The 13,567-nt window shown below is 41.0% G+C and overlaps 1 protein-coding gene across 2 annotated transcripts in view; it reads left to right on the top strand.

Annotated features, from left to right (window-relative positions):
* Positions 1-4,143, top strand: part of ctif (CBP80/20-dependent translation initiation factor) — a 63,277-nt gene extending 59,134 nt beyond the window's left edge. For both annotated transcript variants that reach the window (XM_015052048.1, XM_015052047.1), the window contains one exon: positions 928-4,143. In XM_015052048.1, the coding sequence (XP_014907534.1) occupies positions 928-1,149 (222 nt within the window). In that variant the 3' untranslated portion in view covers positions 1,150-4,143. The remainder of the gene's footprint in view (positions 1-927) is intronic.
* The last annotated feature ends 9,424 nt before the right edge of the window (positions 4,144-13,567 follow it).

The following is a 13,567-nucleotide window of genomic DNA, read 5'->3' as shown; positions in this document are numbered from 1 at the left end:
GGGTGGGCGAGGGGGGGGGGGGGGGGGGGATGAGAAAGAAAACAAATTCACAGCCACACTCCGCTCTGATGGAGCTCAAGCTATTTTGAAAAAAGGCATGGGCCGACGTCTGAGATTCACCTTAAAATACTTGTTAACCAAAGCTAGAAGGCCAAAAGACGTTTTAGAATTTTATTTGAAATCATTTGGATAATTTTGTCTCATTGCATGACTTTCTTTGTGCTAGTCTGTTACACCAGATCCCATGTAACTACACTGAAGTTTATTTTAACAATACAAAACCTGAAAAGGCTCAAGAGGTGTCAATACTTTTTCTACCATCCAACATTCAGCTGTTTTTTTTTTGTTTGTTTGTTTTTTGTTTTTTTAATCCAATCTGTCATTCTCTTATGAAAAAACAGTTTAAGTTCAATTTGTAATTTCAGGGGAGAAAAATGTTTGCCTCAAAATGAAACACTTCTGTGTCTGACTTTGCACTCAGTAAAATTCTATTTTTTATTCATATGATTTTGATCATGTTTACATTCATGAATAATTTCTTTTTAGTTTTCACATAAATAAATGTAGAATGACTGAACATCTCAACTTAATAAGGAGCAGGAGTCGCCATCACCCTCAGAACCACAATCAGTTCATTGATTTGAAACCCTTCAAGCTGAAAGTTCCTGAATTAATCCTTCAATAGTTGAGGAACAGCCTTGGGGTGTGAGGGCAGAAAGAGCGAAGGCAGGTGAGCTGGGAATTACCAACAGCTCCCAGATGCTGAGAAACAGCTCCATAGCTGCAGGCTGTGTGAATCTCTTGGCTCTGTGTGCTCACAGTAACAAGGTGCCAGACACTGTCTTGCTCTCAATAAGGGGACCCATATCTTCTTTTTTTTTTTTTTTTTTTTTTTTGTCTGTCTGTCCTCCTCTGTCTGTCTTCTAGCTGCAGAGTACCGGGCGTCTGCTGGAGGAGCAGCTCCCCGAGATGATGACGGAGCTCCTAGCAGCCGTCAGGGACAAGATGCTGTGTCCGACCGAGTCGCAGCTGACCCGCTCCCTGCTCATGGAGGTCATCGAGCTGCACGCGCATCGCTGGAGCCCCCTGGAAGCTATCACCACCCAGTATTACAATCGCACCATCCAGAAGCTCACCACGACAGCCTAGCGGCAGCTTCTTCCCAGTTGGAGGACACGAGCCGCGCTGACGCCCAAAGTCTAATTAAAATATTACTGTGTGTTTCACTCCCCGCCTGGACGATTAACTGCTGTTTGCTGCTGCTGATCTTGACATTCGATGACACAGGTGGAGAAAGACAAACCACGAGAAAGCTACCCAACATCCAGACTATGTGTCGTGTGGCCAGTAGGGGCATACTTGGCCACACGGAGTTGGGGAGCTCACTGGGCTTTGAGTGGTGCAGAGATTAAAAGGAGAAGGGGGGAGGAGAGGGCAGCAGTCTGTCTGTGGGGAATGGAGAGATCTGTACCCAAAGATGAATGCATCGGGGTGGGGTGGGGGTTGCGGTGGGAGGTCAGGGTGGTCTGTGTCAGTCTCTTCATTGTGTTCCTTCGCCAAGCCTCTTTCTCCTCCATCCCCTCTGCCTCTCCATCGTCCCCTGGGGTCTCAGTGGCTGATAAAAGAGAGACGGGGAAGGCGGCAGGGAGCAGACACGGTGCTGTCTGTCTGGGCCGTCTGCCCCGCCGGTGCGGGGGACCGGGTCAAAGGGTCTCGCGGGGGAGCTCCCCACCCCTCCGCTACATCTCCCCACAGCAGGAGCCCCCTTTTGGAGGGGTAGGGGGGAGACAGCAGGCCTGCTGGGCTGGGCTGGGCTGGGAATAATGCTTAGGCTGGCTGAAGTAGGGTGGCAGATGGCTGCTCAAGCCCCCGCAAGGCGACGCACTCCGAACACACCCCACTGGCACCCCGACTCCCCGCTCCACCATTAAGGCAGCGGAGACTCTGCAGTGGTAGGGGGCGGTGCAGGAGGGGGGGCAAGTCAGAAAATTAAAGCAGACGATGCCGTCTGATAATTCCTTTGTTTGTTTTTTTCCATCTTGCAGGGGAATGTCTCTGCTCTGTTACGCAGTTCGTGTCCATGCTTTATTTACCACATCATTGATTTTTTTGTTATACATTTTTAATCATGTATTGTTTTTATCACTGATGTCTGGTTTTTATGCTAAGATGTGCGTATGGGATCTTATAGCAGTAGGCTTTATTGCACAGCTTTGATTTGTTTTGCACTGTTTCAATTGCGATTTGCTTTAAATTTTTAAAGAAGCGTAAGGAGAAAAAAGGTTCAATTTGAAGCAGTTCTTGTGGATTAATATTAAACGTTGGTCGTAAAAGAGGTGGGTTGAGCAGAGTGAGGGAGTTTAGGTTCTAATTGCCTAGTGGCCTTTCTTAATTAGGATCTCTCTCGTTTGCTGGGATTGTGGCACACCGCATGCTGACTAGTTGGACTTGATCTAAAGCATTTCTTTGCAGAAGGAAAAAAAAATGTGAGGAAAACGACAAAAGCATGGCTCCAGCCATTCTTTCCAATGGACATTTTGCCAGTGTTTCATATGAACTGCGTTGGATCTTGCTTAGGTTTTTCAAATAACTATTAACCTGTGTATTTAAAAATCACCACGATGATAAGAGAAGATATTATTGTTTGAATGACTTTGTCGTTTGTGACCTTTGTTCCAAGCTAATGTTTGTAGTCTAAGATTGATGTATCAAGCCAAACATGTATCATGTTGAAACGGGCTTTATGTATAATCTGCATACAGGACGTTAGGTATTTAACTATAATGAAATAGAGGAGAAATAACGCAGTGGAGCTGTTACACTGAAAAAGATGGCAAAGTGTTTCCCCTCTTCACTAACTCTGCTTGGGAGTTGTCCTTTGCATATATGCACATATACACGTGCATTCAGTTGAAGTCAGAAATATACAACCCCCCCCTTTCAACACCTAATGCCATAGTGATGATTTGCATGAAGGCCGATGACAATACCGCTGGAATAATCAGACCAAAGAACAGTCTACCAGTAGTCATGTCCAGACTCCTCCTGACCTGTTCTACTCGTATTTGATCATCCGTGTGGTCGAGCGTTGAGTATGTCTCGGATTCTGGCCTTGAAGTTTTTTTTTTGTTTTTTTTTTTTCAGTGCACATCCTTTAATTGCCACTGAAACTCTTCATCTTAGTCGCACAGGGTTTGTACCAGTTGTTCTAACCAAGTTGCCAAGGACCTTTGATAAAATGTTGGGCTCGCTTTCACAGCCAGAAAGTTGTTTGCTCCCAATTGTGTCTCATCAAGTTTTTCACTTTTTTTTTTTTAAACCTTCTATCCAAGGCCCTTTAGACGGGATGAAATACGCTTTCGCTCAGCTTTTACGTAAGCTCCTTTGCCTTTCTCGTGCGTACAAAGTCACCTTGAATACCCAGATGGACGCATCACAGCTGAAGCAAATGAAGAACCGTGATAGAAATCCCAAAGAGTTAATTATGGCAACTCCGTCAGACGGTTTAAACCGTATTATTGTGACATAGTTATGCCAACTAAATATGCTGCACACAAATGCTAAATTTCGCATTTTTTGTGTTGACTTTGTGGCATTTACTACATGCAGAATCTGGCTCTGTGATGCATCCTGAAAAACTCTAAAGGGGTTGAATATTTCTGATGGCAACAGTAGATTAAAATTTCCCACTAAATCTGTGGGCAGTTGTGTTTTGTTTTGTTTTTTTTCTTCATTATTATTATTATTATTATTTTGTCTTGCATCAAGAATTGAGATCCTGTGTGGTAGAAGCATACCCCGGATGATTAGAAAGATGAGGTGTGTGATTTTAAAGGAGCGTCTAAATCGTGTTTATACAGTTGAAACCAAATGCATACATTGGCTAAAAAAGGCATATTACTCTGAGGTTTAGCCAATAGAAATGATTAAGATGACCCTAAGGAAAATAAAACAGGATGTAGTGTTTATACATTGTATGTAAATATTTGGTTCCAACAGTATATGTTGGCTTCAGAGAGAGGATTTGTTAAATAGATTTTTTTGTTTTGTTTTGTTTGTTACTCTATTTAAATTTAATCGCGCCATTTATATATGAATGACGATGAGTTTTAAAGACATTAAACGGTGATATCTCGCCCCTTGGCAGGTGTGTAAGTGTGTGGTATTACTGTGTTTTTCTTTGTGAAAAGAAGAAAATCCCATCAATCAGCGTCCATTATGCAAAGAGCGGCTCCGTCTCGCAGCAGACTGGTGCAGGTGGAGATCACCCCTCCGCCCCCGCCCCCTCCTTTGCACCACTGGAGCCTCCCCACGCCTGCGTGCCCTAAGACCCCGCTGTTTGGGTCACATGACTCAGCTGACAACTGAATGAGATGCACCGTCATTTGCATATTCACATGAATAGCGAAGGAGCGAAAGGCAGCAGCTGGAGTGCAGACAAGCTTTCGGTTAGCTGCGAGTGAGGTTCTCTGTGAGTCTTTTTTTTTTTTTTTTTTTCTTTTCTCAGCAACTGAAAAATAAACCAAGTGTTGAGGGCTGCAAAGACGTGATGGAGAAAAGGCTGTGTTGTGTTTTCTTTCTTTGCCTCCTACACGGTTGGCGTGGTTACAAAAAGTCATCAACGGTGTCGCACGGGTTTACACATCACAAAAGAAGCACAATAGTGGGCACGTGGTGGCAGCTGCCGTTACCAGAGAGACCCCCATAACTAATCGAGGCCCCGCAGTTGGTCAGCAGGCCGGTGATTCAAACTCGCAGACTAAAACATCTCATTTACATGCCTACTTTTTTTTTTTACATGGTCACACATTAAGCGGGCCACACTTCTGAATAATAACGCTGTGGATGCTGATGTATGCAGCGTCCTTGGCCAATGATAAGTCTCAACACTTGCCTGAGGCTCTCTGACTGTGGACCTCCCAATGGGAGCCCTTAATATCAGACTGTCTTCCCACCGAGGCCCCCTAACCCTCAAACCTTCGGGGGGGTGTTCTGTACTTGTTCGTACCAATCAACATCATCCTATATGCCAGGATATTCAAATTAAAACACCTCGAGCTGTTTTCATAAGAGGCTTTAATTTGTCTTTTGCTGCCATAAATCGGAGTTGTAGACACGGCAACGGTTTTGTCGGTCCAGATTACTCGCTCTGTGAGCTGACGCCATGAATAAAGTACCAGAGACGGTTCAGTTTCAAGACGAGTGAGTGACTGTAGAAAGTGACTCATGAAGATTGCACAAAATATTCGTTTTCATGTTTTCTTATGCTACAATAATACTTTTTTGTTTTGTTTTTTTAACTAGCACAAAGTTTTGTGAAGTAGAAGAAAAAATGCATGCTTTTAATTACCCCCTTCAAATCCCCTGAGTAGACGGATAAATACAAATCAAGCGACACTTCAGATTTTTTAAGTGTCATTATCCTTCCACTGAATTATAAACTTTTTCATTCATGTTACATGGAATCCTAATAAAATTGTCGTTTTAACATAAGGAGATGTATAAAAGGGCATTAATACTTTTAGCAAGTCACTGCATACGGTTTTGTAAAAAATGTAGTTAGGCTTGCTTCACTTTATTGAATTGAGAGTCGACACCATGATGAGATCTAAAGAGCTGTCAGAGGTCCTCAGAAAGACCATTATATCGGTCTTTCTGAGGGTTTTTTAGATATCTTTTTAAAAGAGATTTAAAGACATCTCAAAAGAAGCTGAAATTCCACTGTCTGGGAAATAGTCTACAACTGGAGGACATTCATGCCAAACGTACCCAGACTGGCTGTCTTAGCGAGTTCGCCCTAAAAGCAGACTGCTGGATGCTAAACGAAGTCTCCGAATCAGCTAAAATGTCACAGGATCTACAGCAGGGTTTTACTAATGATGTGAAACTGCATGTAGAAATGGACCCCATGAGGTTAGTTAGTTAAAACCAGTGCTCAAGAAAAACGGGAAGCAAAGATTTCTCTCCAAAGAACATAATCAGTCCAAACTTGTAACATTTTGACACCAGAACAGAGGACACACTTAACATAAATACAGTGGATACCCAGTATTTGCAGAGGTTAGGAGCCACAGTTGTCCAGCGAAACGCTAAAATCCACAAATACTTGACTTTCCCTCTTAAAATACTTGTAAATAACCATTTTAATAGCATTATAGCATGTCAAATGGTGTGCCCAAGTAACTCGCCTTCCCAAGAAACAGTTTTTAATAGTTTAGACATGCACTATAAAAAAAAGTTCATGAACTGGCAAATTTTCTGCATATAACTTGGAATTATGTTCCACAAAAAAAAATCAGCGAACACCGATGTACTGCATTCCAGAAAAAGAACGCTGATGCAACTGTGAAGCATAGAGATGGAAGCATCAAGGTACGGTGACGCTTTTACCCAAAACTTAGTAAATCAACCAAGAAATGGCTGAAAGTAAACAAATGGAAAGTCCTGGGCTAAAACCCATGAAAGATGGTCCAGAATCAATCATCCAGAAACGGACAAATGGCTATGAAAAGTGGGTCACTAAAGTCAGTGAATAGTCAAACGAGTGAGACTAGCCATTAGGGGTTAGGGCATCCTAACTTTTTGCCTCATTTAGAATACCTTTTATGTTTCGTAACATTTGTTTAACAAGTAAATAATTCATTTTTGATGTTTACTTGCAATGGAATCACTTTCTTTATCAAAGATAAAAAGATTAGAGTATCTAATGAGGTGTCCTAATTTTTCCACGACTGTTTATTCCTATATATTCCTGTTAATGTTTGCCCACTGAGAAAATCATTACCAGAACCGAAAGAAAGACAGAGCCAGGCCTGTCTCATAATTAGCATCACAGTTAATTTAGCTCGACTCTGTGAGAACACAGTCAGATGGACACGTCAGCCTCAAGGGATCATGATGGCCACCATGCTGTTGGAGTCTATACTGTTTAGGCTCCTAAGGATCACGTTACAGCGAAGCAGCCAGTTGTCTCCAAGCAGAATAAACGACTTAGTTGTAAAGTGGAGAGCAAGAGACATGAGGTCATATGGTTCAAATCGGGCTCAAAAGAAAGTAAGACAAGGTGAAAATTATAGGTCTAATTAAAGTCACCTTTATGAAAATGATCATACATTCTTATCTAACTATGACTTTCAAAAGCCAGACTGTGTGCTAGGTTTTACACTATGCTATATCATGATTCCTGTTTTGGGATGAAAAGCAGTCGATAATCAACGCAAAGGAAGTAAAAAGGTGCTAAAATGTTATCGCACGTATTTATTATTGAGGCTTAACGTGCAACAAAAATTGCTAGGAACTTAAAATAATGTCACCTGAATCAAAGTTTGGTTAAAATTTTGGTGTTTGTATCAGAGTAAGAAAAAATGAAAAAAAAAAAAAAAAGAAAAAAACACACACACATGCCTTTTTATTTTTATTTTTAGTAATGACAGAAAATCTAACCATCCTTACTGGTGGCTCTAGTGACAAGTACATTTTCTTCAAGATAAAAGTCAGTGTCCATTATTAGCGTAATTAGTTTAGCCTTAAATTCATGAAAGAGGAGAGGTAGAGCTGAACTAGATAACTTCTGAGTTTGAAAATAGTAAACCACCCGAAAAGATGGCGGTGCTTGCTGGCATTATAGCAGCGTTCAAATTCTCATGAATTGCAAGGGGTTTAGTTTAGCCAAGCCACATTCTCACAAGCACAATTTCACACATCGCCATAGGGAAAAAAAAAATGCATGTTGGGTCTTTTTTGCATTAGTTTGGTGTGGACTGCTTTAGATACTAAAGTCAATGTTGGTTGGTTGGTTTGACTTTATTGAACGTGGTGTAAAAAGAGAATAAACAACAGCTTTTCCTCTATGGCTACTTCACCTTCTAAAGGAGGGGAAATGGCTTGAGCAATTTGCTTCCTTTGTCTCTGATGCACAGCTGATTAGCCGTGAGCAACACCACGTAGGGGAAGGGAGCGTGGCTGCCTTTGCCAACATTGTTGGCACGTAGCTGGGCCCACGCTGATGTTAGCCTACCGTTCAAACACACATGAAAAGTCCACAGACCTTGATGAACTATATATGAGGAGGGAGAACGATACCGTCGGTATTAGGGATTGAGACACACTCCTTCGTCCTCACACTCATCGGCTGTTTCTAACATGTTGATTCTTTTTTTAAATGCGTTTTTGGAGGGTGTTTCAGCACGGTACGTGAGTTTTTCCTCCGTCTTGATCAGCACACCAGCAAACTAAAAGAAGAGCCCTTTAAAATGCATTCTGTGTCGTGCGAGGGGCACAGAGGCCAGATAGTGTGCAAAACAAATGCAGTTGAACACACAGACGCGTTCCCAGATGTTTTACACTACAGTGTGCTTTGCTGTGGGAGAAATCAATAACTGTGGGCTATGAAATGGTTTTAGCTTGCTCTCTTGACCTTTCCATCTCACCAGCAGCTACTGCGCCGCAGTTTATTTTACTAACAAAAAAATAACTGATTTTATTTCAACTATGTTTGAACTCGGACATTTCAGTTATGTTTGGCATAGATTGGCTCCTCAGAAGTGTTTCAGAGGAGATTTTGCCTGAGTTTTTTTTTTTTTTTTTTTTTTTTACTTCACTAAAAAAAGAAACTTTTATAAAGATATGGGCTGGCACTTTAAAGTTTGACAATTAATGGAACAAAGCTGGACATATTAAAGATGACTACTGCCTCTTTGTGAATTAGTGGACATGCAGTCCTTTCAGGGAGATTTGGGTGTTTGAGAAAGAGTAAAAATGGATTTTAACAGAAGCTAAATACTTTGTTCCTGCTTCCTGGACAGGCAGTAATAAAGGAAATGATGTCAGGACCTGTTCACTTCCTGTATGAACTGCCTTGGTGGGCTTTCTGGTCAATGACCCATTGAGTCAGCAAACTAACCAGTTTACCAGTTAGTGTGACTCACTGCTATTATTAGTAATGAGTAAAAGATGAATCAAAAAGTTACTCTAAAAGACGTGCAAAATGATTATAATTTTAAGATTTATGTTTCAGAATCTACAAAGCGTGTTACCATCTTGGTGAGTTTAAATTCTCAAATTCATTAAGTTGTTTTGAATCTAACCATGTGGATCTATATGGTTAGATCTGTTTTGTTTTTGTTTTTTTTTCTTCACCGAATCAAATCTTTAAGCTAGAAATGCTCTGATCAGAATTTTGCTGACAATTTTCAAAATCTGGTTCTGTAAAACCTGGCAAAACGAGTCCAAACCGATTAGTTTTATCACCTCCTAGCCCCATTCCTCCAATGCGGTTTCATTGACATTGATGTTTGAGCAAAGATTTGATCAAAAATCTCTAAAGCCGTGACGAATGCTGCTCTCGATGGTGAAGCAGAAACAAATGGTGATCAGTAGGAACAACGGCCCTGAGTGGATGTTGTTACTGGCTCAAAGTTGGCCAATTTAAGTATGAGCAAAGTGTTCAAATATTAAGATAGAGGAACCGCAAAATGTGTGAAAGGGAACAGCAGTTTCTACATGTCTGTGGTTCAGCTGGGCTGTGAGACGATGAGAAAGAGAAAGACTTCAGGGGAAGGTTCAAATAAGTTAATGTTGCTTCGTTTTATCCTTTTGAATTTGCTACCAAGAGCATATGGATTTGGAAATGTCGAGGCTTTAAATTCTCTAAGGAACACACACACACACACACACACGCACATGCATTCAGTTAATAATTTTAGCTGTGCTATGTCTGTCATTTTATCTCTCTTTTGAGTTAGCAAAACACTGGGACATTATCTCTGCTCCAAATGAAAAATGTTTAATTATTGCTCTCAGCTGGAAACTACAGAAATAATTTGAACGCTCCTTTCTTATCTGCTTATATTTCAGTTCTCAAAGAACTATGCTCTTCTGTTAAACCCATTATTGGCAATTCAAAACTTTTAGTAAACAGAGATCAGAAATCAGCTACAGAATCCAGGTAGTTGATCTCAAATACGAACACGTATTCTGTCGCTAATTGCGCGGCTGAATGCTCTTCTGTTGCAACACGTGCACAGCTCTGTTTCTGCGGCAGCGATGTGAACCGGACACTTTAACACGTACCATTCGCCGGTCTTAAAACGGCTCGCTTTAAGTTGAGGATGCATGACGTGTTTGTTGCTCTGCAGCATGGGTGCCCTTGCAGTGGCCCTGGCTGAAAAGTGTGCTGCAGTGTGCTGTTCTCACTTTGCTGCTGCCAGGAGCAGCATACCACCTGCCAATGTCAACAAACACATCTCTGCAGAGGGGAAAGAAGGGGTGGGCGCGAAGGTGAGGCAGAGGAGAAAACTTCTTTGGGGGGGGAAAGTTATCAGAGAGCAGCAGACCCTTTCATGTGTCTCACAAACTTATCTACAGTAAATGCCGTAGTTTAAGAATGTTGACGTGTAGCCGTGTGCGTTTTTGCAGCAACAGTTCTTAACCAAACCAGGGCAGCTACCCAGAGGCCTGTGTCTCTGTGGCTGATGAGCTCTCATAAGAAAAGCTTCTGCTGCGAGCTGCACTTGGTGAACGACCACTCGAGAAGCAATCAACACACACAAATACAACCACTCTGCTATATGCGAACATCATAGCCAGAAATGCTGTACTTTGAACGTTGCACCATAAAATTGTATACATTCAATAAAGCTTTGATCAACATGACTGAGACCAACTGTAGGAAATTAAAATAACTACTGTACTTCTGATTTAAGTGTTTCTTTTGACTAAAGCTCCACAATAATCTCATCCAGTTTGGACTGTAATCGGATATAGGCATTCATTCCTTACAAACATGCTTTGAGGTCAACTTTAGTGCAAGTATTGGTATAATGATCTGTTTAATGACCTTCATGCTGTGAGTCGCTCACTTTTAGAAATTTTATTCCAGCCCTGCTTCTCGCCTAGATTTTTATTTCTGCGCGATACCTCAAGATTGTTTTTAGGCCCCATTTAACCCTCTTTAAGATAGATACAATCCTGCCCAGCAGCCTTAGAATAAACACTAATATTCAAAAATGAATACTTAAAATAATTTGAACATGATGCACTAAATAAAACCTCAAGTGTCTTCGTTTCCACCTCTTCACCACAATCTGCTCAGCCGCGGTCACAAGTGTGCCGTTGATGTGAAGTCACACAGCCAGTAGAAACACAGAGGCCTGTAGAGGAAAGCTGTGCCTTGGAAACAGATTTAAATCCTGATTAACTCAGCTCCCATCTTTCACCTAAAGTCTGCTCCAAGACCGACACAACTACTGCAGACTTCAGTCACAACATCGTCACACAGCCTGTCTGATAAAACTCCCCACAGGTTTTTTTTTTTTTTTTTTTTTTTAAAAACACAAACGCAGCAAACTTGTTACACCCTATACAGCCCTATGATTTTTAATACATTTATGGCACATGTATGCAAGGTCAGAAGAAGTACAAGGATCAACTTGTCTGACGAAATTAAGTTTTGTCAGACATTGAATTATGTTGCTAATGGACTGTCCAATGTGTTTTCGTTAACACTGATGCAAATGCTCGTGGGTAGCAACCGCAGAGCCTCTGCTCCTCTCTGGAGCAGAAGTTCACCCATCCATACACTGTGCACACACACACACACACACACACACACACACACACACACGCACGCAGGGTGAAAGTTGTAGGTTAAGGGAAGCGTCCGCAGACAGGCAGTGGAAAGCAACACTTGATGTCTTTGTTGCCAGACTCCTGCCTATAGCGACTGTCAGTGGCCGCCTGCTGCAGAAACAATACAAGGCAACTGCGATTTAAGTGACAGACAGTAAAAGAAAGAACAGCTGGATCCAGACACTCAGAAAGAACAAATAAAGGAGGAGAGCACCTGCTTGCTCCATTTTTGCCCATCCTTTGCACACTAATCTGCTACGCTGACTCAAACGTCTGTCAAGTCCAGCAGCTGAGAGCCATTTGAACTCATTTTTACATCAAGTTACAGTTCTGATACAAGTCTTGTCTTCAGCCACGCTCACACTACAGCTGCAAAAGACATCAAAGAGACTGGAGGCAAATATTTCCTCCAGTGGTAAGCTAAAATACTAAATTATCCCTTGTCTCATCAGTCTCGGTGAATACTTTATCAATTTTGTACCTTATTATTAAACAATAAGGTAGCTTCCCCTTGTTTGTTTTACAGACGTAGATTTTTATGGAAATTATAAGAATCATATTTCATGTAAAACTGATTGGTTATTAGAGCTACTCACAAACAGAATCAAGAAATTACACTAATATGCTCCTACTGACTTACCACAAAATCAAATTGTAGAAACAATCAAATAAATAGCAAAAACCATGAAAAGAAAAACAACTGTGCAGAGAAAAGTCTAAGTGAACACGAAGCTCAAAATGTTAGCCAGCCTGTCAGTGTGATATTTAAAGAAAGGGTGTTTTCTCTCCTGTTTTCCCTTCCTCCTCCATACCTTCCTGTCTGTTCAAGCTCTAAAATAAAATTTAAAAAAGGGTTTATGTATGATTTGAAGTTACTTTATCAGTGTTAAATCAGAGAGAAAAAGAAGGAATTAACTCAAGGTAAGCTGTCTCCGGTCCAACAGCTTGGAGAGTATCGAATGATGGAAACTCATTCTGATCTCGTCTTATGCGGTTGTCACAGTCGTCTCAGACGGGCCATCAGTCCCTTTCCTGAAACCGGATTGGGATTCTCTCTTCTCTGATTTGGTCACATCATAATCCTTCCACTCAGGTTAAAGGTTAGCAGATGTGTGGAATGTTGCATTTTGCAAAAACTCAGAATCGCTATTTTCCAAGAATGTTTTACCCTGGATTAGAATGGAATTAAAATATATATCCAGTAAGAAGTTGTCACTTTTTCTTCCAAGGGGTCATACATGTAACCTTCTAAAGAAAAATACAGGCATGCATTCAACGTTAAACAAAAAGTAAAAATTATTTAATCTAAGGAGCATTTTGGCATGTATTCACAAGTATCTGAAATATTTTTTTATTTTTCATCACCACACTTCAGAGTCATAAGAATCCATGTTCTGACTGTCTTGGATACATCATCTGCAGGAGTAAAAAAAATATTTCAGCTCAATCTAAAGGCATGGTTAGCTCTGTTCAAAACCAGAGTATCTAGATTGATTTTGAAGGTGAAATGTGAGGGGTTCTTAAGAACTGCACCTCACAGCAGGATTCAGCTTGAAAGAGTCCTTTAAAACTGAAAGAACATCTCAGTTTTATAAAGGAGTAGCATTTCTTATGTGATTCACCTCTGCAGATTGTAAAAGAGCATGGAGGGATTAATTTTTCTGAAGTGGGAAATGCTACTTTTTTCATTTAATCTAGTAAAAATGACTGCTCTATTTTTTTTTCTGACATAATGTCAGTATAAATAAGAATCATTCTGCTTTGTTGAGCATAATTAAGTCCTGTTATATTCACTTAATGGATTGAAAAAGAACCTCTCAGCTGTCTGACCTTCCTTCTGGAGAATGAATCGGAAACTCAACACACTGATGGGACTTTGAGTTTTGTTTCTTAACAACTGCATGCAGAGCACTTTCAAAGTGGAATGTCATACAATCAT

This window comes from Poecilia latipinna, unplaced genomic scaffold, assembly GCF_001443285.1.
Source record: "Poecilia latipinna isolate Pla-1442-1.1 unplaced genomic scaffold, P_latipinna-1.0 Scaffold1084, whole genome shotgun sequence".
Classification (NCBI taxonomy): domain Eukaryota; kingdom Metazoa; phylum Chordata; class Actinopteri; order Cyprinodontiformes; family Poeciliidae; genus Poecilia; species Poecilia latipinna.
Note: the sequence above shows the minus strand (reverse complement) of the source record. Positions and strands in the feature narration are given on the sequence as shown.